This window comes from Erithacus rubecula (assembly GCF_903797595.1).
Source record: "Erithacus rubecula genome assembly, chromosome: 8".
Lineage (NCBI taxonomy): Eukaryota > Metazoa > Chordata > Aves > Passeriformes > Muscicapidae > Erithacus > Erithacus rubecula.
The window spans coordinates 29,609,123-29,633,817 of NC_136659.1; the positions used below are offsets into that span (position 1 = coordinate 29,609,123).

The 24,695-nt window shown below is 37.0% G+C and overlaps 1 protein-coding gene across 6 annotated transcripts in view; it reads right to left on the bottom strand.

The window, feature by feature from the left end:
- Positions 1-24,695, bottom strand: part of DPP10 (dipeptidyl peptidase like 10) — a 445,885-nt gene that overhangs the window by 89,141 nt on the left and 332,049 nt on the right. For all 6 annotated transcript variants that reach the window (XM_079310523.1, XM_079310525.1, XM_079310524.1 and 3 more), the window contains one exon: positions 22,360-22,434. In XM_079310523.1, coding sequence (XP_079166649.1) covers positions 22,360-22,434 — 75 coding nt within the window. The remainder of the gene's footprint in view (positions 1-22,359; positions 22,435-24,695) is intronic.

Sequence of the window (24,695 nt, forward strand, 5' to 3'; positions counted from 1 at the left end):
CTAATAGCTTGTCTGCCAACACCTCCTGTATGACATTTGAAATTCTGCCAGTTATGTTAAGTACGAAACAAACCCACAATGAAACTGCTGAGCAAAAACAAAACAAGAGCTGAGAATACTACACAGAAAAATTATTATTAGCACATTAATTTAAAAATTCCACTTGGGTAAAAACACAGAGATCTCTTCAATGCCCTGCCTAGCATCATCAAATCCTTGAACCACACTTGATTTGGCACTGAAGGAATTTTATCGTTAATTTTATCAAAGCCAGAATCAGAAACCTTAAAAATCAGCCACCATAAATGCTTTTCCACTGTCCTGGGGAGCAAGCAGCCCCAGCAGCCTCCCTTCAAACACAAAAGTGTCAGGTCAGGGCTGGCCACAGGAACGGGCTGTTGTGTGTGACCCTGACAGCTGGAACTCCATCCAGCACCATCTGCTCAGTAAAATCCATCACACAGGGAGGATGAGGTGCTGTTGAGTTTCTCTCCCCTTCACAAATCCTAGGTACAAATTAGACCAGCCTTCACACCCAAAATTCAAAAAGTCAAACGATCACCTGGCTGAAGTATATGGAATTTTGCTTGAATAGGATCAGGATTTCAGTAGGTACAGGGCAAAGTGCAACTAAAGCAAAAGTCTCACCTCTTCCAGTTTCTTTGTCTTGCAATATTGACATTAGTGGAGATTATAAATGTCCATTAAGAGTGGACATACTGACATTAATGGGCATTATAAGGCTGAGAGTACATAGATAGTATGAAGCTTCCTTTACCAATCAGAATATCTGCATTTCTTTTTTAGAGCTCAATACAAAATATGCTTCTCCAAATTCAGCTTCCAGAACTGTTCAATAAGGGAGGATGCAGGAAAACAGAGATAATTTATTTTTGAGCAATACAGTTTTGTTTGTTTCTCATCCATATTGTATAAATGTATTTAACTTTTCTTTTTTTCAACCTACACATTAATTGTGTCTTTTTCAGAGCAACCTTTCCTATATCAAGATATCTTCCTCTAAAAATTAGAACTTAAAGCTATGTTTATAAGATACCTAAAAAGTTCAAAATATCTGAGTGTGAATTCTTGTCCATACAACCCTATATACCCCCCACAGAAGATATAATACTTGTGTCAAAGCTGGCTATATCCAACTAAGACATGAACTCCACCTTTTGCAGTCAATGCACTTCCTGGCAGGATCTTTCCTCTGTCCAAGACAAAACTTTCACCTCCCAAAGACTTCAGAATCAAGTTGTGAAATTATGGTTACAGTCATGGACATGGAATTGTCAAAAATTGCTGCACCCAAGTAAGTGCTGACATGGCTGCTCTTATTTAAAAGCAGCAACAGCATTCAAGTGTTTTCTGGGTAGTCACCAAATTAAGGATGATTCTGGAATGATCCCTTAATGGCAGAATACATATAAGAGATTTATGCTGCAGTTTCCTACTTCTTCCTTCTTAAAATACCATCACACTCACACATCTCCACATGGCTGTGGTTCAGGAGAACCAAAGAACTGCACTCAAATGCATGAACTTGAAAAAGGCAAATAGTTACCTGTGCTGTCACTGGTAGAAGTCCACCAGAAGTTCTTAGAAGCAGTCAAAATGTTTTACTTTCCATGTGCTGTCACAGGTTATATAAACACATTGTTCATAGATGAAAATTTAAGAGAATTTAAGAGAATAGTAATGAAAATGGAGTTGTAACATTTTATTTGACAAAAGAGGTCCTTCCTAAATAGACAGCATTCCTCAGGTATTTTGTCTCCCTACAAACTGTTTGCTGGAGAGTAAGGGAAAAGAATCCCTGCCACTGTCAGTCACAGGTTCTGAGGAAATTTCAGGCAAAGCATCAGTTTTCATCCTTTCCCACTGCAGTCACTCTCCCAGGAGAGATGATGGCAGTCAGAGCTATGGGTGAGCAGATCTGATCAGGGTTTCTCCCCCTCTCAAATGGAATGTAAGGACTGCATCAACCTGAACACCCACCCCAGCCTGCAAACAGCAGAGCCAGGCAGGCAGAGCTCTCAGAAACACTTCCCTGACCCACAAACTCCCAGACAGGTGTACACAGCCAGGCTAGAACACCCTTTCCACTAGGGCCAGGAGGAGAGTGAATTCCCCTGCAGGGGTTAAAGAGATGCCAGGCCAGGGGAGCTGGGGCAGAGGGGCAGCAGGGGATGCTCTGTGACAGCCCCTGGCACAGCAGCCACGCTCCTGCCAGGCTGGAGAGCCTCAGGGCCACAGCTCTGAGCTGCTCCACACCAGCTGTGTGTGGGCTGGAGACACTAGGCACAACAGAAAAAAAAATAAAAAGGCTCGTTTTTTTTTCTAGTTTGCTTTGCATTTGACAAACAAAATGATTGCTATAGCAACATGTGCACTCTGTTGAACAAATATCTGTGCAAGTACCACAGACACAGAGATGCCATTGGGCTATACTGGTTCAAAAACAAACCAGTACAGGTGATTGTGTATTCTTGTTTCCTTAATTTTGGTGTTTATCAAACACCTTTAAGGACTACTTCTGTATCATCCTCTGCAGCACACATTTCTCTGGGTCAGGGAGAGAGAAGCAGAGGGCTCCAGACCAGTGGTTGCTGCCTCATAGGAGCTCAATCATGTGGAATTCTCACCAACTAGTTTGGTTTAATAGTCAAAGGAAACACAAAAGCTGCCAAAACCCCCTTTTGAATATTCCTTCAACACCATTTTCATTCAGTACAACTCAACAAGGCTGAAGATATTTCTCAAAGTATCTTTTGTTTGTTTTGTTATTAAAAGGTAAGATATTAAGAAGCTAAGAAATATATCACTTAAATCAAAGGAGCACATCTGTAACAGAACACAAAGGTAACATCATATGTGGGAGGATCTTCAAGAAAGGAGAAATAAGCAGAAATGGATTTACTACAAATGCTTCCCTATTTTCCCATTCAGGAATAACTAGAAGCTTTAAGTTTTGGGAATTCTATCCATCCTTCCACAACCTTAATCTTCAACCAACGCTTAGTTTAATGGCAGTATGTTACAATTTCCAAATTTCCAAAATTCCAAAAATGTTTTCATTGTTCAGCTTGACTACATCCATCTGGAGAGCAAAAATAGAATTTCAAGACATCATTACAGTGGACATTCAAATCAAGACTTAAGATTTAAGGGTTTTATTTTTATTTAGAGAAATGGAAAAAGTAAAATTAGTTATACTAAATCCAACCTACATCTTGTTTATGGGTTCTTTTTAAAAATGCTCTTATTTTCATTCATGTACATCTAAATTATTAGGACAATATTTTAAGTGAAAGATTGCAACATAAGAGAACTTCATGTTCTTTTGTCTTGACTTTTAATTTATGACTCATGGAATTTCTTTTTCCATTTTCCATTATTTTGTGGCTGAATAAGCATTAGCAGTGTGTTCCTGAATGACTGGGATCTCTGACAGCTTTATATATTCTGTACAGTCATGGTTAAGATCTCTGTGGGTCTAATTATTGTGTTTGATTTGTAGAGTGGGCAATATAGTGCCTGATATTGCAAAAAAAAAGTAAAATGCTGAATCACTGAAATAGTTCTTCATATTTTCATCCCCTATTTGCCTGCTTCACCACCCTGCTCTTTGCAGAACAATAAAACACTGTAAAAGTGGACAGCTGGGTGCAGGAATGGAAGCTGCAATATTTTCACTTTCTCTCCCTTCCTGTCAAAACAGCTGGATTCCCAAAGGGGAGATTCCTATGTGCAGGGACTTGATAAACTATTCTTCAATCAGGAATAAAGTGAGAGTCTACATAAAGCATTTTAACTATGAATCAGTCTAATAACTTACATAAGGAAGGGAGAAAAAAATGAATCCCTGCTGTAAATGATGAGTACATTTCAAATACCAGGGCTCCTGTATTGGTTAGACTAAAAGAAATATAAATCAAATTTTCAACTACAGAAAGGGATTTGGTGTGACTCTGCTTTGTAGAAACACAATGGAAATAATCCCAAAACTACAAGGGAAAACCTTACAGGTTTCTCTTGTGTTCAGTGCATATTCACTCAGAAGTCACCCTTGGGGTGGAGGGAGACACATCAAACCCAGGTAAAGTCTTCCCCCCTTACTTCCTACCCAAAACCTAGTTCTGAGTTTGAAAAGGGTTTTATTTCAGCTCTGTGCACTGATTTCAACTTCAGTAAAACCTGAAATAAATCTGATAAACAATAAACTGGTGCTATCTACATGAACTTCTGCAGTTGTAATTACATAGTATTTTTCTCTTGGTATAAAGGAGTTCTCAGGAAGCTTGACTGCAAAATCATAAAGATCTTAGGTTGCATACTTCAGGATTTTATATAATATTCAATCAAATGCAAATTCCTGATTTATATACAGTATCAACTGATTTAATTTACATAATTATTAATAAGAGACATGCAATTTTATTGGTAGAGAATAATTCTGTGAGCATGTTACACAGACACATAAAAGTCCTAATTTTTTATTCTGCACTCCTTAAATCCCTCCAACCCTTACATATGATTATTGATCCTCCACACTTACAAGTTATTCAAAAGTAACAAGATCTTTTTACTTCATCTGTTACATGGAACTGAGAATGTGTCTTCCTCTCTGTGTAAGCATCTATTATAAACATGTAATGAGTAATATTTGAAGGTTGAGGGGAAAAAAGATGTATAAATGGACAAAATTCTGCAGGTGATTTTGCATTGTAGTTAACTTTCCAATGTTACTACATTGGCCAAAAGAGCCCCCAAACGGCTTCAGAGTGAGTCAGCTGTTCCAGCTGTGCTCATCTTTACCTAATCCTGCCTGCACTTACTAGATCCTTACATCTTAATTTTTGCCAGAATACTATGCATAGTAGGTTTTTTTGCCTATTTAATATTGGCTTTTCTTGAAACAAATGCCACAGAGCAGCTCTAGCAAAACCCACTGACAATTAGCTGAGAATAGCAGTCCTTACTGCATCCACTGCATCAGTAAGAGCTGGGGAGTATGATCAGAAGAAGACTAAGCTGCAGACAAGCAGAAGAGAAATGAAGAGCATATTTTAGGGCTTCTCTGAAAGATTGTGCCTTGTTGACACTTCTCTAAGCAATATACATCATTTTTATGTGCTATGCCCATGAGAACTGGGAGAGAGACACAAATAAAAATAGACCTTCAGGACTAAGAGAGTACTTTACACCATAAGCTTGTCATTTATAAAGATGTAGTCAACACTGTTTGATTACTTATACATATTACTTCATTTTAAGGTTTTATTGTGCCTTCCAAAGTTTTTTCACAAAGATTGTAATCAAATTCCCTCTTGTGCCAAGCTATTTTTATTTATTGATTCTATAAGTAAAATCAATACAAAATAGTGTCCTCTAGAATTTTACATTTGCTACTCCAAGGCAAGTGAACAAAAGGCAAAACAGATATTCTGCAGCAGTGCATTAAGAAAATCTTATACTGTTAAAATTACTGTGCCACTCCAAGTTTTAGTTGCTATACGTGGAACTAGAGGAACCATGTTTAAGCAAAAATTAGAAAATGAAAAGAGGAAAAAAAAAAACCAAAACCCATCCTGATCAATCTTTCAGCACTTTATAGTAACACCTGGAAGCAGCAGGTGTTATTACTAATAGCTGATAATACAGGAGAGAGGGAATTAGGCAGGGGCACAGTGCAGGGCAGCCCTTTGTGGTGCCACCCTTGCCAGCAGCTGTGACCCTGTGCCTGTCACAGCAGGGGACAGTGGCCAGGACCCTGCCCCTCCCAGTGCTCCCAGTGCTCCCAGTGCTCAGCACAGCCCTGCCCAGCTCAGCCCTGCTGCCAAGTGCAGCCACTCACACACCCCAAGAGCAGCAGTGGCATCAACCATGCAGGTCACCCTTGGTGACTAGGGACAGCAAAGCCTTGTCTGATCCCTCTGCACTCCTGCTACACTCCCTGCCTGTAAAACACACTCTCACTGGTCACATCCACACTAAATGTCAGGATTCACAACTATGCTTTCCCAGCCACTGATTATTTCACTTTATTCCAAAGCAGAGATCAGATACAAACTCCTATGAGAAACCAAATATCAGATAAACAGAACAGCACTCAGAATACAAACACCAAAACCATGACATAAATATATTCTTAAACCACTCTGAAATTCATTAGTGGCAGATTCTGTGGTACATACAATCTTTGTAAGTCATTAAGTATTTAGAATGAGATGAGACTCCTCCTAATTCTCCTCACATCTGCAGATGAAATTCTGCTTATCCAAGACAAGATCTAGATGACAGTTTCCAGTGTCTCCTTATGGATACACACTTCACTGTGTACAATAAAGTGTGTTGCTGAGTAAGCTTTGATTTCAAACTTATTTAATCTGCTTAGGTATCTTTGTACATTTTGAGTCTATTGACTGGATTCAACTCACCCTAATACCCACTGCCAAAGCCTGAGATGGAGGAAAAAAAACCCCTCAGCACAGACTTCACACTGGTCTTATTATTATTTGCTATTTTTGTTTTATTTAAGCTACTGAAACCTTTCCCTTGACTAACACAGTCAAGTTGAAAAGATGACAAAATCTTTGGGTCTGAAATTCCCAGGAAGTTAGAGATCCTCCCCTTTGTTACTGGTAACAGTGGGATGAGCAGGAATTCAGTGAACCAGAGCTCCAGAAAATTTATTCCACTATCAGAGAAGTTTGCTTACAAACACTTTGTTAACTCACTTTGATGCTGAATGGTTCTGGGTGATAAAAAATTTACAGTACACGTTTTAAGGAAGAAAAAAAAACAGTAAAGGGGAAAGAAAATAGATTATAGATGAATGGCACAGGGATGGGCAAGAGTGTTTTGTGTAGGACTTGAAATAAATCAGTGCAAGTAATTTGAAAGTAGGAAGTCATCAGGAAGAAATATATTGGAGTTGAAAGATAGAAGGGATCAAATGTAAACAGACAGGGAAATCTTGTCACATGTCACATGGTCCTACACACACCTACTTCATGGTATAGAATTGATCCTCTTTCATTACTATTTTTCTCCTTTGCACTATGTTCATTTTGGTTCTGGATGTATTCAAGAATCAGCTTATACTTTTTAAAACTCAATGAAGTCTTTCTATTTTTTCTAATAACTGAAACAGCTACCATAAGTACTGAGCAATGAGTTTTAAAGAGAACTCTCTTCTATTCTTCTATCAAATGCATCCCCCTTCTCTCAAACCCCAGTCTTTCCCAGAATTTCATGCACAGGCTGTTTAATATTCTCCCTCTGCTCTGCCACTGGAAGACTGACCTCAAACTGCCCTGCTCTGGGGTTATCACTTTTGACTTATTCTTCTACCTTAGAGTTAACTTCCTTTTTTTTTGTTCTAATGTCAACACTGCCCTTTAGCATAGAAAGCCCTGCCTTACCTCATCCTTTTATAAAACAAACCAAACATTTTCAGCTCTTCTTATGAGACAGCACATCAATCTCCCCAGATCTTTTCAAGGTCTTCTCCCTCACTTCTTGAGCAAAGGCAAGAAAAATCGCTCAGAGAATTAAAAGAAAATTCATTGGAAGTCTGAGATATCCAATGGAGATTAACTGTCAGAAGAAAGACACATTAGCACAGATATCCTGACTGCTGCCTCTGCACCCTCCTGTGCAAGGCCATGTCAGCTCACTTTCCAACCTCCATGGCAAATTGATTTACTGCAGATGTTTGCAAAGGCCTTAAGGTAATCTGTCTTTCCCACCTTAAGATATTTTTATACACCTTTTTAAGAATCATGGAGAAAGAATGATTTCCTATTTTGCTAATTATTATTATTATAGCAAACCCACATAGTGTTGACATTTAATATGCTGCTCAAATAAAAAATGCAAGGCAAAGATTATTCAAGACAAGTGTGTTGCTCTTATGCATGCAGAAAGCAAGCTGGCAAAACTTTTTATCCCCCCAAAAATAAAAGATTGAGTTAAGGATGCAATTTTTTAACATGACACTTACAAAATAAAAACTTCTAGTTGAAACTTCTAGTTTCCCACTTGTTTTTCCTCTGGAATATTAGAATTTATGTTTTTATGGATAAAACAGAAAAAAAATTATCAGGTAAATAAATGAAACATGTCAGAAACATAAATCCCTGAGAATCTATTAATTTACAGTGTATTCTATATATCTTCCTCACATTCTATATATCACCCTCACAGTAACAAAATCATTATTTCCAAGCTATTTTATGTGAGGGATTAGTGTGTCATTTCCACGAGGTTTCACAGAACCACAGAATCGTTCAGGTTGCAATAAAATCACTGAGCCCAACCATTAACCCAGCACTGCCACTAAACCATGTCCCAAGTGAGGTGACACATCTACTCAACCTTTCAATGCCTCCAGGGATGGTGGCTCAGCCTGTTCACACCAGACTGAACAGAATTCATGAACTCACCTATTTGGTGTGAGACATTGCCACCAAAATGAGGCTAAAATAAAGGTTTTCTGTGACCACCCAGGATCCCACATAATTAAAGACACAACATCTAAAGATCTACTTCCTGTAAAATCCTCCAAAACAAAATTCTTTCGGAGATGTTGGCAGTATACCCCTATGAACATGGATCTTTTTTCCACAGTTTGACCAAACAACTATCAAAAGTTTTTTATAATTAATTATATATATACATACACTTTCATGAAGTATTTTTAGGTTAGAGCAATAAAGTGGCAAGTACAACAGAGATGAAATTTGATAGGCCATTTGTGTAGTAAACTACATCTCCACAGCTCTTTAATCAATGTCCTGAACCAATTACCACTCATTATTCTTGATGCATTGTAAAAGAACACATGACCATATATCACTCTCAATGATCATAATGTTTTATGCTAATTTAATATGCTACCATATATAACACCTCAAGGTTAAAAAGTCTCAAACATTTCTGAGTGACATATAGCTCAGGAACTGACTTTCATTTCCATTATTTAAGTAAATGTATGGATTGATAGATATGCTATCCACTATCCATTTGGAGTACTTTGTCAGACATAAATTCAGCTGCCAGAATTTTTCATTTACTTTATTCATTTTTACTCTGAATGTTATTTCAGCTCATTTCTATAAAAGGGGACTTTTTGTAGCCTCAGACTTTTTTGATAGCCCATCCCAGTGGCAAGAACTTTATGGGAATTGTAATGAAGTGGGATTCCCTTCCAGCTCATGACATAGAGCAGCACTTGGCAGGAGTGAGACCATCTGCCCAGCTCACAGAACTACACTCCATCAGACAATATATCCACTTTGGGTCATTTAACACCTCTGAGCTTTAGATACAACCAGCAGAATTAGCACAGGAGTTCTGCCATCAGGTATCTTCTCATGTTTAATATTTCCTAAGCATGCTCCAGTCTCACTCTGTGGCCAAAACAAAAGGAACTGCAGAGAGATTGTGTGTTCTGAATTCTCATTTTAATTTGGCTGGAACACACATAAGATGGTCATAAGTGATTTATCTATAAAACTATCAAATATAAAACATGCAATAAAGAAAGATATTACTAACTGGCAAAAGGCAAAATAATAAAGTAGGCAGAATATGGATTAAGTGAGGATTTTTTGAGACCTAGAAACATATTTGAAAAGGGAACCTTCTCTCTTAGGGATGGAGAGGAAACAAGAAAGAAAATTAAATGAGTGAGTGCATAATTATATCTGGGAGGACTTAGGATTAGGCAACTTGAAGTCTCACAAATGCTAAATGAAGTAGAGAAAACAGAGGCAAGAAGAGAAAAGCTAGAGAAGTAGAAGAGGAAAAAAGAGAAGCAGGGGTGAGATTTCTCAGTTAACTTGATATTTTTAATGTTCACATGGAAGTATACACAGAAAACAAAGCAAGAATTTAGGAATGCATCTTGGCAGAACATAACCACTCTACTAGGATAAATGTAAAAACCTGCAAGCTTCAGACTATTAAGAGGCAGAGTAAAAGGAAGAGTTCAGAATGACATATCACTGGATATCAGTAATAGGAAACAGAGTGGGAGAGAAGAGCAATCTGCTCCTCACTGTGACCTCTGCTGAGTCTGTGTTTTTCCCCATTCATTTGCTTGTCACATTTTCAAGTTCTAAAATCCCATTTCACTGCAAGGTTGCAAGAATTACTGGAACACTAATATAAGCAAAAATCACCCAAATAGACAACCTTTCTCTGAATATTCAAAACAGTTAATGATGTTCTTCTATTTTTGGAATGCTATACAAATAGGACATAAATTGCAATGAGCTACCATAACTTTAATAACAAGCTCATATTTAGATTTTTACTTTCCTAGCAGTGTTCACTGTATGATGAATTTAATTCCATCTGAGATACTGAAAAAAGAAATTACAGCACTGCCAAAGCAGATGGCTGCTGTAATGAATACCACAGCTGAGACTCAGGGTGAAATTCCACTCATGAGAAACAATATCAATATACAAGTTTCCTTTCTCAACTTTATATCTGCTCTTTTGGGGAGGACTGATCTTTACATGTCTCAAGGTGTTGGAAACCAAACTTCAAATTTAATTGCTGAATTTTTATTTTATGTGTGTATATATTAGCTCAATTGTTTTTAAGCTTCCTATGTGGAAGTCTTATCAACTACCCACTCCAAATGCTCCTAATCTTTTAGCAAAATGAAGAATTAAGCCTAATAATATACTGCAAAATAGCCAAGTGTTTTTTTAATCCTTCAACTGAGCCTTTTATTGTATTAAATATTTTAATGAAATTTTATACATATGTATTATACTGGAAACTAGGAAAACCTGAGGCACATTAAAAAAACCCATTGCCTCAAAAATAAGAGTTATCTAAGGTCTATAACTTCATACAAATGCATTTTTTAAAATTTAAAGTTACAAGATTTGATTACAGAAAAATTAACTAGGAAATAGCCATACACTCCTTATTAAAACAAATACCACTTTAATTTGCTAATTTAAATTCTAATTACAGTTTATTTATATTATTTCAGGAAAGTTCTTCAACCATTATGGCAACATGAGCATCTGTGGTAGAATTCCAGGTTAAGAAAACACAACATTTTTCAAAAAAAGACTTTTCACCTTTCACCAACATCTACAGACATGACAAATATAAACCCTGCAGCAAAGGGTTGAGACCTGTACAGTAAATTAAACTATTTATGCAGTCCACTCTCTGAAGGAAGCCTCAGATAAAAGGTTACATTAATACCAATGATCTGCCCTGAACCTCAAGGACATTTTGATGAGCTAAAAGCACATTTAACACCCTGCCCTTTCAGATCTTCATTATGCTGCTGCACTAAAACTTCCACTGCTCTTAGTGTTGCTGACTCAAGAAGACATCAGAGACAAAAATAAAGTAGCACCAGCATCATGTGCTGGAGAGACACAAAGTTACTTCTGCCAGCTGAATTTTCTGTATCTTCCTAAGGGATGAAATTCAAAATGTTAAAGGAAACTAGATTTGGACTCTGTGATCCTCAGGGGTCCCTTCCAACTCAGAATATTCTGGAGTAGCTCCATGCACCTTTACAACACAAGGTCTACATGGTACCAGTAAGGACTGGAGACAGAAGTCCACTGCAGCTGCAAACTATCTCAATATATGAACAGATAAACCACCAAGGGGCTCCACAGCTTATCCCACTAATTGACAGAGCATGAAAAAACAGCTTTTCCACAGGCAAACCTCTCCCAGGCTAAACTAGTCATAGGTGTAGACTCTTCCTCTTACCTCTCCTCCAAGATAAGTTTAGAAAAAAGTGACTTTTGCAGGAATAAACTATACAAATTCATACATCCTCCATCAGAACATAAATGGGAGTTCAAGCTGTTGAGCAGATTTTGTTTGTTTCAGACCCAGCCAGAGACAAGGGATTATCCCAGGAAAGGCTGAGATTCAGATGAGCTTTGCACTGAGTTCCAGGTTTCCTCTGCTCTGAGAGCCCAGCCAGAACAGGGGGTGAAGATCACAGAAGGAGTCAAAGACCAGGTTCACTTTCTACTCCTGGAACATAAATCCCAGTGAGAGAAGAGCTGATGCAAGCAGGAGTGGTACCACCCCAAACACAGCTCCCCAGGAGGGAAGAGAAGCAGAGAATAAACTGGCTCACACCCCCTGTGCAGCCTCCTAGACATGTTAAACACATCACACACACAGGTCAGATAAAATAGCAAAGGAAGGAACAGAAAAGAAACCCAGCAGATGAAGCTGACTGTGACAAGAACATGAATCAACTCCTGTCTCAGCATCCACAAAAAGCAGATGAAGGTCACATTCAGGAAGTTTTCCACTGGAAGAAAACAGTTCTAAAATATCTTTAAGATAATGACAGTGAAGATGGCAATTAGAACCACTGTGAGCTGACAGTGCATCAAGGCCAAGTGAATTGCACTCAAAACACTACAGAAAATAACAATGATAGTAGCAAGCTGCCAGAAGTCTCCACCACATCTGTCCCTAAAGAGAGGGAACACCATGAGAAACAAGTTGACTTGATCTTCAGAAAGTTATAAACAAACTACAGATCTAAAGATCAACTCACAGCACAAATGAGCTGCTGGAAACATTGATAAATCTTCTTCAAGATCCTGCTGAAAATCCTGTGCCTCATTCATTGTCCACATGGCTGATGCTGTCAGACTACAGAGATGAATTTATTACATTGGTGTGATAGGTAGACAAGAGCTAATCCAAAAGTCCATTTTAAAGACAATGGAAAAAGTTCCCCCAATTTTAATTGCATTTTCATCAAATTTAGAACAGATAAGCACTTGAGGAGCCCACTAGAGAACCATGGCTACTTGAGTATAAAGTTAATGATGTTCCATGTGCAGTGAAAGTGAAAGATTGTAGAAGAAAATTAAATTCTGATGTGCTTGCACTGGCTCTCTGAAGTGTGACAAGAAGCTCTGGAGCAGCCACAGCACCTCTTGGTTCTTGAGCCTTTTGGAAGGATTGAGACATTTGGGAAGAGCAGACATTCTCCAGGAGACAGCTTTTAAACAAGTTTGCTCATGTTTTGGACCATTTGCCATTGTTGCAGGCACTGATACTTGAACTTCTTTTTGAAGAGACAAAATTTTGCCAGGATTTTAAGATATCAACACACTTGGGTTTTTTCTGCTTGTGAAAAAACAAGCAAACAAAAAAGACTAACACTTCACCCCTGCTCAAAATGTTTCAGTAAATGCACAATAAAAAGTTTCTCTTGTTAAAGACTAAAAACATTTGCTAAGTATTGTTACACCTCCAGTTTGTGTGTTATATTCTTGTGACCAGGAACCTGCTATTTGGATATAAAAAATCTGCAGGTCATAACAACACTATGATTTTTTTCCAAGTTACCTTTTTTTTCCCCAACCTATTTTAAGCAAAAATTAATTATTATTCAATGTGCACTGCTGATAGAGACAGAATTATGCAGAATAATTGAAAAGCATATTTATTTTTTTCCCCTCTCACATTTTAGAATAATTCCAGATTTGGCTAGCCAGTTTGATACTTAATCATAACAAAAAGTGATTGTGAACCTTTGGTCAAAGCTTAGGCTTTCCCTTTTTCTGATTTTCCTCATTTTTGCAGCAGATAAATATGTCAGAATGTCTTCTAATCAAACATGATCAATAGAGCAACAACTCTCTCTGTTCATGCACCTGGAGCAGCAAAGGATGAGATTTTTTGAAATATACACAAAGATATGGAAATGCCTGGAGACTACAAATCTAAACTTAATAAAACAAAAGTATAAAATAAAATTATCGAAAAGGGTTTAAGGAATATTTACATATTACTAGAAACCTCATGAAACTGAACATTTGGATAGGTGTTTGACATTTGTTTTCCTTCTTGGAAACTGTTCCAGGATATGAATTCTATGACATTTACCATGTGAAAAACACCATGGCTCCTTTGCAAGGATATTTTGTTCAGTTTTCCTAAAAATATTAGTGAAAACAAACTCTACTGTTAAGATGACTTTAACCACATGCTACCTCATCAGTGAATATTATGGAATGATACTGCTTCTTAATTTCTATTGAAAGTCAAAACCAAAATATTTAAAAGATTGCAAGTTTGAGTTTCTAGACTGTGCTTAAGCATTCTATTTCATATATCAATATCTCTGAAAAGATTCTTTAGCAAACGTTGTTAAGAGAAAAAAACTCCAACAACCAGAAACTCACTAAGCCACCCCTACTTTGTAAATCTAATTCATAACACTGCAGCCAAAAAAAGATGTTAATTGCTATTGGTATAAAATTCATGACCACTGACAATATATACTATTTTGGCTGCAAGACTAAAATTCTGAATATGTGATCAATGACAATTTTAAGATTAAGTGACCATTTGGGATTACATTCATCAATACTAATGGTATCTTATTTAAAAGTTTAATGAGAAAGCTGTAATGCATATCACATTTCTCAATAAGATACATTATTATTGAATTTTAGAGAGAGGCTATTATGAAAAATGAAATAAAAGCAAAAAAAGCCCATGGTTTAAAATGGATTTTCTAAGTGAATTGAACACATGAACTGGACTGCAGGCATGTGCTTAGAGGACTATTCTTTAGGTAATTCCATCTTGTTTATTTGCAGTCCATATGAAAAGAGTGTATCTTTAAGTTAGATCTGAAATAAGAATAGAAATAGAACATGAGGATATCTACATCAGATAAGACGTACATGGCATTTTCAGTAAAATGCTTTAACATAACGGGACAGTCAGGCCCATGAAGGGATTTTGCTCCTCAGAAATCATTTATTCACAGTATTTGATGTGAGCCAGGCCTTGTATTTGAGAAATCAATACAAGTAGCAGTTGAAGCAGCAACGATTCATGCTCAGGGTAAAACCTGTCAAAACTGAAAGATGTAGAAAATACACTTTTAGCCCATATTCTTTTGGTAGAGAGGAAGGGAATTATTATTTCTTAAGAGCACAGAACATAGACTTGTTAAAAACAGGTGGGTGCACCAGCTGAGTCTAGTTTGTGGTGAACTCTGGCAGATCTCAATCCAAATTAAAGCTCTGTTCAGCTTTTCCAGCCTTTAACAGCTACTGACACAGTCCCCAATTAGTACTCCCAACACTCCTTGCCCTGTTATTTATTCAGGCTGTCCTTGCTTGTCTTTGGATTATAAAAACAGCCTCTTGGCTATTTCCATTCAGCACTGTTGAGGAAGACTTATTATCACCTATTTTGATAAAAATATTACTACTCCATCTTCTAAAATCCCCCAAACATTACAAAATCACTGTAGAACTGGCTCCCACTTATACACTATTCCCAGCACATAGAAGAGATACGTGGGATTAAATACACAGAGAAAATCCCCAAACCTTGGAAACACTGGGTTTTTCTGTCTATGGGATGTGACAGACAAACCCTTCACCCACAATGGACATTTCTGGGTCATTTCAGCTCATCATCCCTGCACAGGAGAGGGACAGGCAGGATCTGATCACTGCCAGTTTCACAGCAGAAGGTGGAACTTGTGCTTTATGGAAGAAATTGTCCATAGATTAGGGGAACTGCTGACTTAAATAGTGCAACTACTGCCTGTTTCTATAGCATTAGCACAGTGGGACTCCAGTCCCCATGGTTTATTATGGGATGCAAGAATACAACCACATGAAAATCAGTTATGTTGAGACTGAGTTTCTAAGCTACTGGATCCCAGAAACTCAGCTGGACATCACCCAGGTCCTCCTGAAATAACAGTATTCATACTTGATAGGAACGACAATACTATTGAAAAGAAATCCTTTTTCTGTCAATAAAACATTTTGTTTGAAAAGCTAAATGCCTTCATTTTTACTGAACAACAGCAAAGCACAATCTTCTTTTTCAATACCGGCTTTGAACTAGAGCCTGAAACATGAATTCTGATTTTTCAACTTTGGCAACTCTGAACAAGGGAAAAAAAGCCATCTTCTACCTCAATTAGAATTATTTATTTAGCTCACTTCTAAAACTTGAGGTTGAGCACCAATCCTGTAAGGATAAGTGGAACAGAAAAACTCAGTAAGTGACTTGGAAAGCATCAGCACCTTGTCTCATGTGGTTTATTAGGAAAAGTGATCTTTTTGTTTTAACTGCTACACTAGGCTGAACTTGCATTAATCAATTCACTCATCCCTTATGAAAAACAGAAAGTGGATGTATAAGGACTGGTATGTGACAAGTGATTGTTATCTTATTAGATTTGAAGAAACAGTGGAAACTTACAAATAGGTTCCCATCTGTTTAGTTCAATTTTTTTTTTTTTTTTAGAGGAAGAAGTTGTGGCAGTTCCAGCCCTGTCCTGCAGACAATCACAGTAACACCTGGCAGAGAGCATCCCCAGCCTCCCATCACAAATACACCAATTTTTACACAGTATTGCAGAGAGATGCAGATCCTCCACATAGAACTCTGCTACCTCTAATAAGTGGTGAGGCAGTGACCTGTCTGATGGACTGAATGCAAGGAAAGGACTTAAAGGACTACAAATCAACAGGAAGGAAAAGGGAAGTCTTTCAAAACAAACATCAACATCCATGATTCTCACCATAAAACAGACTCTCTTTCCCACCTTCCATTTGTGGGGATTGGTGGCTATCACCTTTGCCACATAATTTAGACAAAATCCTGGTGGATTCCCATGAATATTCACTCCTGAGGGATAATTCATGACAGTAGGTGGTGTCATAAAATTCATTTTGCCAGATTTTACTACAAAGCACATCATTTCTCAGGTGAAGATCTTGGCTTTTTATATCTTTTAAATGCCTTGCTTATCTGTGAAGCTCTAGAAAGTAAAGTCAAATGCATGAAAAAAAAAGCACTATGCCAAGATAGCCTACAGGCCCAGTTATTATATTACCAGACACTGTCCATCTAAAACTTCAACTCAACATAAAACAACAGCCTTGAAAAGACAAAAATTTGAGCAGCCTACTTTCATGAATTGCTCAATATCTGACCTTTTAAGCACCCAGTCTTGTCACACCTAAGAGAGGACGAGAATATGTGACAAAACTATGCAAGAAATAAGCTCATATTTTGGGGGTGGATCTGTCTTAAAAATCCTTTTTTTTTTTTTTTTTTTTTTTTTTTTTTGCTGTCCTAAAGCTGATAAAAATTGGTGTTTCGTGCTCTTGACAAGAGATAAAGACGAATGGGAAAGTCATGTCAGGATCAGGCTTTTATTTAAATCTTGTAACTCCAGGACTGTGCACATGCATGATCTGCTTCTGGACTCATCTCAAAATGAGCAAATGAGAGATGAAAGGTTACCCTGAGGACCTGCAGAAATACACATGAAAAACAAGTTTATCTAAAGAAGCATGCATTTCTGGAGGAAAAAGGTGATAGCATGAATTTTACATCAGATCTTTACTTCATAGAGAGTGCTACATAAAATATTGTTGGCCAGATTGCTGCTGGTTTAAAAACTCTTTTGTTATTCCTTTGTATGAAATAATCTTGTTGAGAAAATGCTGTTTCCCTGTGCTAGGTGACAGATTTCATTTCATCTTCATTAAGTTTGTTTCCAAGCCTTGGCTGGTACTTCAGATAATGCTTCTCATAGCCAGACTTCCACAGGCACTGGATAAACTACCTTGAAAACATCTGCACATGTTAAAACCAGTGTTGTGATTAAATATAAGACAAAGTGCAAGGTATTTCTTTGCCTTTTAACTTTTTCAGAATAAAAGTCCACAAATCAATTTCACTGACCTAGAGGTTTACTGACAACTGAGCATTTAGTTCCCAGCTGCTTGGAAGAAAGATAATGTAATGCAGAACACATAATCATAATTTAAGACTTCAGTGAGTTTTTCCCCTCATGGACTCTCCTAATTTGCAGACAAATTCCTGAAGATCCTTTCAGTGCATTTGACCAAGTCAGTATCAGAGAATCTCTGAAAGCTTGATGAGAATGTCATTTGTTTGTCCTTCATTTGCTGTAGACCATGGTCAGTATTCCCTGTAATTATCATCTAAAAATAGATATTACAGCAGCAAAGTGATGTCAGGCATCAGCACAGAGCAGAAAGTAACTTGGGGGTTTTTTCCTTCTAATGCTACATTGGAATTTTGTCTTTAACACATTAAACTGAAAATATTCAAATACACTTTTGAACTATTTCCACTTGATGAGTGACATTTGGATCTAAAATTATTTTTCTCCTTCATTTCTGAAGAGGATTGGGTTATTCTTCATCCTGATCTTACCACAGGAAGTGTTAAAATATATTTCTTTTTAGCTAAACATATTATTTTATTAAAACTCTCTAGCTAAAAAAGATCAAGATTTGAGTCCCAATTCAGGAAGATTTCCTTTTTTAGTGAATATATAAATGCATATGCTTCTGAACTAGAGCTGAACTTCAATCTGTTTTTAAGCACATTTCTGAACCAAGAGCTAAAAAAATTCACACATAATTATCTTCTGCTGAAAACAGATGATGCCTTATTAATAGAAAAGAGAATAAAGTAGGAAAAAATCCTGAAGCTTGGCATTCAAAAGGGCTTTGAGAGCTGGGAAAAGGAAATAACAGTTTGTTTGTAGGGAAGAAAAAAAATCACAATGCTTTCATCATGTGAGGAAAGAAAGGAAATTATCTCATCTGCTCCTTCACTTGCTCTTCTGTGGCACATTATGCTCTGGCAAGAGCAATGGAGAACATGCCCATGGCATCTGAGCAAAAACTCACTAATATCTAGAAAAAAGCTTATTTTCATTTCATGTGGAGTCCAGGGACAAGTGGCAACATCCTGCTGAGGGCTGTGATACCAAGTTAACAACAAAGTTTCCTAATGGTAAAAGAATTTCTTAAGGGCCTTCATTCTCACTCCTGCAAATTCACTGTCCCATTTTTTACCATTAATGCAAGAAGAGTGTCTGATTCCCATTTTCCTATCAAAACTATAAATCAGATTTTGGAAGTTGTGAATTATACCACCAGGAGAGTGAGAAAAGTTTAAAATACCATTTTAACACAGTCCTTATTGAAAGCAGTAGTGAAATATTCTTTCCTCTTGAAATCTCAAATGGCTTAGATATGCTGTCACCCAGAGTCACATTCTCTGCTCACACCTTGACAATCTTCAAAGGAAAATCAAAAAAGATACAGCCCTGCAAAACTGTCCCCTCCCTGCATACAATAGGCACAATAGTTTCCCTGGTGCTGTGCTCCCACTGTCCCAGAAGAATCAGGAATTCCTGACATCCAGCCAGGATGTCTGAGCTCATTTCCCAAATTCATTTCTATTTCTGATCTGCTTCCTTGCACGAGACTTTTTCAGTGACACCAACCAGATTATGGTGAGCTGCAGGCAGAAATGCAGCTCACATGTTCACTGCAGCTGAGCCAGGGGGACTTTGGCAAAGCCAGAAACTTGGACAACTGATGAAAAGCAATCCAGAGGTGTGGAAATGATGGAGTGCTGCAGCACACACACAGACAGGACTCTCCCATCACCACAGCCTTGAGTTCCAGCAGGACACAGCACACAGCCCCAGGGCTCCTGTCCTGTCACCTGCTGGCAACAGCCTGATCCAGAATCACTGCCCAGCACCTCCAGCTCCTCAGCAAAAGGATTTTCTTCCATAGTATTTTCATAGAGCTGTGCCAAACCAGCTGCTGTGCCACATGAAATGGTTTTCATCCTTGTATTAAGCATAATTTAAATGATCCATTCAATTATTACTTTTGTATTCAAAGATGGCTTATTTTCATGCAGATTTATGTTTCGTTATGCAGAGAGGATATTCTTAATTGTGCTGAAACAACTGCAAATTTAATTAAAGTTTGCTATTCCAAGCATAAAATAGATTAAAGAAAATGCTGACAACAGTAAAATAAATATTCAACTATTTAATTTAACTCAACATTTATTTTTTAATCCAAACATCAAAATAACCTTGTTTCTAATTACAATTTCACGACAAAATGTCTTGAAGAAGTATTTGTCTCTATTTCCTTCCAGTCTGCTCAGCTGAAACACACTAGCTTATTTATAAAAATGTTGATTAATAAATCTGTTCCAGCTGAATTACTATATGTTACAAAGAACACAGATTGATGTAAACAACAATTATAATTTTAAAAACCCAAAGTCTTGACAGTCTTCAAAAGCAGAAATCCCATCAAATACATTGCAGGACAATTATACACCTAAATCTTAACAAAGAAGGAAAAATAAGAGGCCAACATAGCTAGTAAGGTCCAGAGATCTGGGGCAATTTAAACCAGATGGAGAGATCAACTAAATACTTATAATAAGTTACTTGTGGTCCCTTGAACTGCGTATTATTAGGCTCAACCATGTGCTGTAACTTTGACAATAAGCAAATCCTCAGTTTCATAAAAAGTTACATTCAAAAGAGGTATGAAGAAAGAATCTGGCCTGGTTCTACTGAAACCAGCTGGAAACTCTCCAATTAAGTTATGCTGCTTAGTATTGAATGCAATTCCATAGTCAATAAATTTCATAATTTATAGTTAGCAGGTGGGGGGAAAAGAAAGGTAGACAGGCAGAATTCCTCTCAGCCACATGCAGTAGCATGGCTCTGACTGAGGAAAAAAAAATTCTAAACCACAGGAATTATGAACATTAACTTAACCCTTGATGTAATTCAGAAACATTAGTTAAGAAGAAACGTACAGGCTTCCCAAGGCCTTGCATACCTTTTCTCCAACAGATTTGGAGGAAACAAAAGTGCCTTACCAGTCTAAAAAATATCCCAAGAGTCAGAAAACTTGGTGAAAAAAGAAGACCTTTCCCAGTTATTCACAAGAATATTTTTGCAATGTCTGAATAAATTGTCTTACATGATTTTTGGTGCTTCTTCCTTCCACCTCAAGCAACACATTGAGGAGTTAAGGAATTATTTCCAGCTGAGTGACAACATGCAGCTGTTGTGAGTTTTAGGACCACCACCACCACTTCAGAGGACACAACCATCATAGGATCAGCTGGAGCAGTCTAAGCAGCACAAGCCCCATCCAAAGCACCCAGGACTAACAAACTTTGCCAACCCCTGCTCATTTCTCATCCTAATTTGTCAACACTGTTGAGCAAAGAAAAGCTCTAGATGGAAAACACAAATGCTGCAAACCTATCCCCTCTATGTAACTTCACTGGGAAAGGATTTAACACATTTAGATGTAATAAAGTGTGATGGATACTGTCACATTTTCCTTATTGATCTATATCAGCTATATATGTTAGTACCAAGAAAATCTCAAAGGGGGAAAAAACCATTCAAAATCAAAATTTCAATAGAACAAATAAAGAGTTTAAGTCAGTATGAGGGATTATTAAACTCCTTCACAAAATAAGAAGCAATCAAGAATGGAAGTAGCAAGGAGCAAGTATTTATTTTTCAGATAGGAATAAAACTGGAACCCTTCAGAAAAAAGAAAAAAAAAAAAACAAACCCAAACCAGTGAACTGAACAACAGCAGCTCTTTCCTATTGATATATGCATATTGTGAGGAAAGTTTGATCTGGAATCCAGCAGAACTGGTAGATGAAAACCCTATTTGGATGTAATACCAAGTTAACAAATCACTTTATATCAACACCATTAGAACAAACAAAACAACCTAAACTTGTTCAAATAACCACTGAGTCCATCAGCCCAGAACTATCCTTTCATGAAGAGCAGTTCATATTTTAGTAGCACTTTTTATACAAGCACCAATATACACAGAGGAAATTCATAAAGCTATTTCTTTCCTTTCTGTGTTACAAGATTTATTTTAGAAAACTCTACATGGTATTATTGATCAAAACTCTTTTTGACAATGTGGTAGCTTCCAAAATCTCTCAGTACTATAAGAAACAAAGAATGCACTGCATTATACAAAAATGCACTGTATTATACAAGTTTCCAGACTACCACACTTCACACTTCTGAAGCCAACAATAAAAATTCCATGACATGAATCAGCCTGGACCTTTTTTTTTTTTTGTATAGTCCATAAATGACCAGTGCAGCTGTTTAAAACAGAAGGAATATCAGATAGGATTTTCACACAAACAGGTAGTAACAGAGCAGTTTAAAGTTTAGAAAACTCTAATTCCAAAACCAGCATGGCATTTCAGAGGAGCCATGGCAATTTACCTTCCTGAGAACCAAGCAACACCTTCCACACATCTAAATCTAAATACAAATCTCCCCATCATTGAATCAGAAGGTTTTGGAAAGAGAAATCAAGTGCACAAGCCATATCATATGGAATTGCAAATTAAACATAAAAACAATGAGGTTTTTGGAGTTTTGATTTATAGGCTCTTTAGGAAAGGCTGGCTTACCTGTTTAACATCATATGCCATAAGAACAAATCTTAAGTCTGGTGAAACAGAGTATCTTGATGCTTTGAAGGTTACCTGCAATGAAGTAACAGTAAAAGTGAGTTTGCAATAGGAAAGTAATAAGAGCACCTTTCCCAAATTTTCCTACAGCTCATTTAAGAACTTCCCATTCATAAGACAGATTTGGTTTGGAAAACCAATGTAACTTTTCACAAAAGAAGGACTCACTAAATAATTCTTAGTCTAATTAGTTGGTATCAGAACAATGGTAACAGAAGAATCTGGCTTCAGCACTAAATACCAATTAACAGGCTGATGAGTTTTTTTCCAACATTACAAGCACTAAGTTCAAGGATAACAACTATAATCCATTCATTCCCAGAGGATGAAGGAAGACACTTTGGTTGGAATGATTAAAAGGGAGATTCATCACTGGGTTAGCCTTAAAGATAATATGCAAGAAAAAGAATAGGTGTGCACTATGTCTATACTGCTTTTCTTTTAACACCACATAAGCAAACATTTTGCTAAACAACTTGAACCAAAGCAAAATTCATTCTTAAAATAAGGAAAATTCTTAGCAGAGAAAAAAGTGAAACACAAGATAGCATTATAAAACTAATAATGCTTTACATTCACTCAAGACAACATGACACCCAATTGAATTCAAGATTGTAATTTCATCAAGGAGTAATGTTGATGTCAGAAATAATTTAATGAATCTAATGCATTAGAAAGATAAGAATGTGCTTTAAAGGGCATGGAAGGAAATAATTTTAAATTAATCTCAATACATCTATTTGGACAATGAAAGGAAAAGGAAGAAATGAAAAATGCAGATAAGAATAGAAAAATGTAGGACAGCAAAAAAAATAACAGAATCACAAAGCCATAAAAGGAAAACAAATAAAAAATAGATATGTAGAACAAGATCTATCCACTATTTTTATTTCTTAAGCATCTTGTTCTGCTTAGCCTAATCCCACACTAAACCAATGAATTCAACAAGGGTTTAAAGGTACACAAGCAGGAAGTCACAAACTATTACATTCAGAGTAGCTAAATTGCAGTACCTGGGGAAAAAAAGTCCAGTTAACTGAAAAAAAATGCTATATTTTGATATACAGATTAAACTCAGGTTCCTAGGTAATAGAGTTAGAATTAAGTTATCAAAAAGAATTAAAGCAAAAAATATTTTTAAAATAAACTGTTTGATTCAGCAGCACAACAGAATCAAAAGTCAGAAGATAAATCTGCAGTCTTGAGAAAGAAGGAAAAAAAAAAAAAAAAGACAACACACCTTAAATCATCCTTCTGTATCTACAAAGCTCCAGAACAGATTTCTACTGTGTCCAAATTTGCTTTCATGAGTTAATCATCTTTCATCAGAGACTATGTTAATCTATGAGTAACATTCCTTTTTCCTGGCACTTCACTGAAAATATTTTCAGATATGAAATTTGTCTTCTTTCTAGCAGTTTATTAATTATTGCCCCACTACCTCAGCATCCAGCACTATATAACCCAGGCAACTTTCCAAATTTGCTCCCAAGGAGTGCAGCTCTTACCATTTCCCACACTCAGGAGGAATCTGCAGTCCCTGATTATGGCACCACAAAGGCAATGAGGCTCTTCCTGCAAACACCTGAGCAGCTCCAAGCTATTGGCAGCTCCAGGCAACACCAGCAGCAGCTTCTTGCATATCCAAGTACAGAGCATTGTGGATTGGAGAATTAAAGCCTTTGAATCCCACTGACCTTGTTATTCAGCTTCCACTCACCTGCCACATTTTATTTTCCTCCAGACACATGGTATACATTCAATGCCAAAAAACTGTATGGTAATGGGTTTGGGCAAAATAGTTTTCTTTTTGTTTGCATAATTCTTGGTAAAAGGAGTAGAAAGCTGTTTCATGCTTTTTAATGTTTCACCTCAGAAACAAGAAACTAAAAATTAAACCAGCAGAAATGATGTGCTTATTGCCAAAGCTGATAGCAATGCTGATTTCTTTTAATTATCATAAAAACATAATTAGCCTATTTATTCAAGTTGGATTTACAATCAAGCCTTTAATGAAATAGGGGTTTAATTCTAGTAGAACTGCAAAGAGATTTAAGTGACCTAGAGTGACTACAATTTCCTTAAAATTCTGGTATTGAAGGGTTGTTTTTGGTAAAGACAAGCACAATTTTGGCAATTAATTCAGGAACTGTCTGCTTATATGCACAGAAGAAGCCCTTATACATTAAGAACAGGAAATTAGAACAATCACCTGACTCATCCCTCCTGGCAATTAAACTCATGGTGTGTGCCACTAAAACAAAAGAAAGAATTCT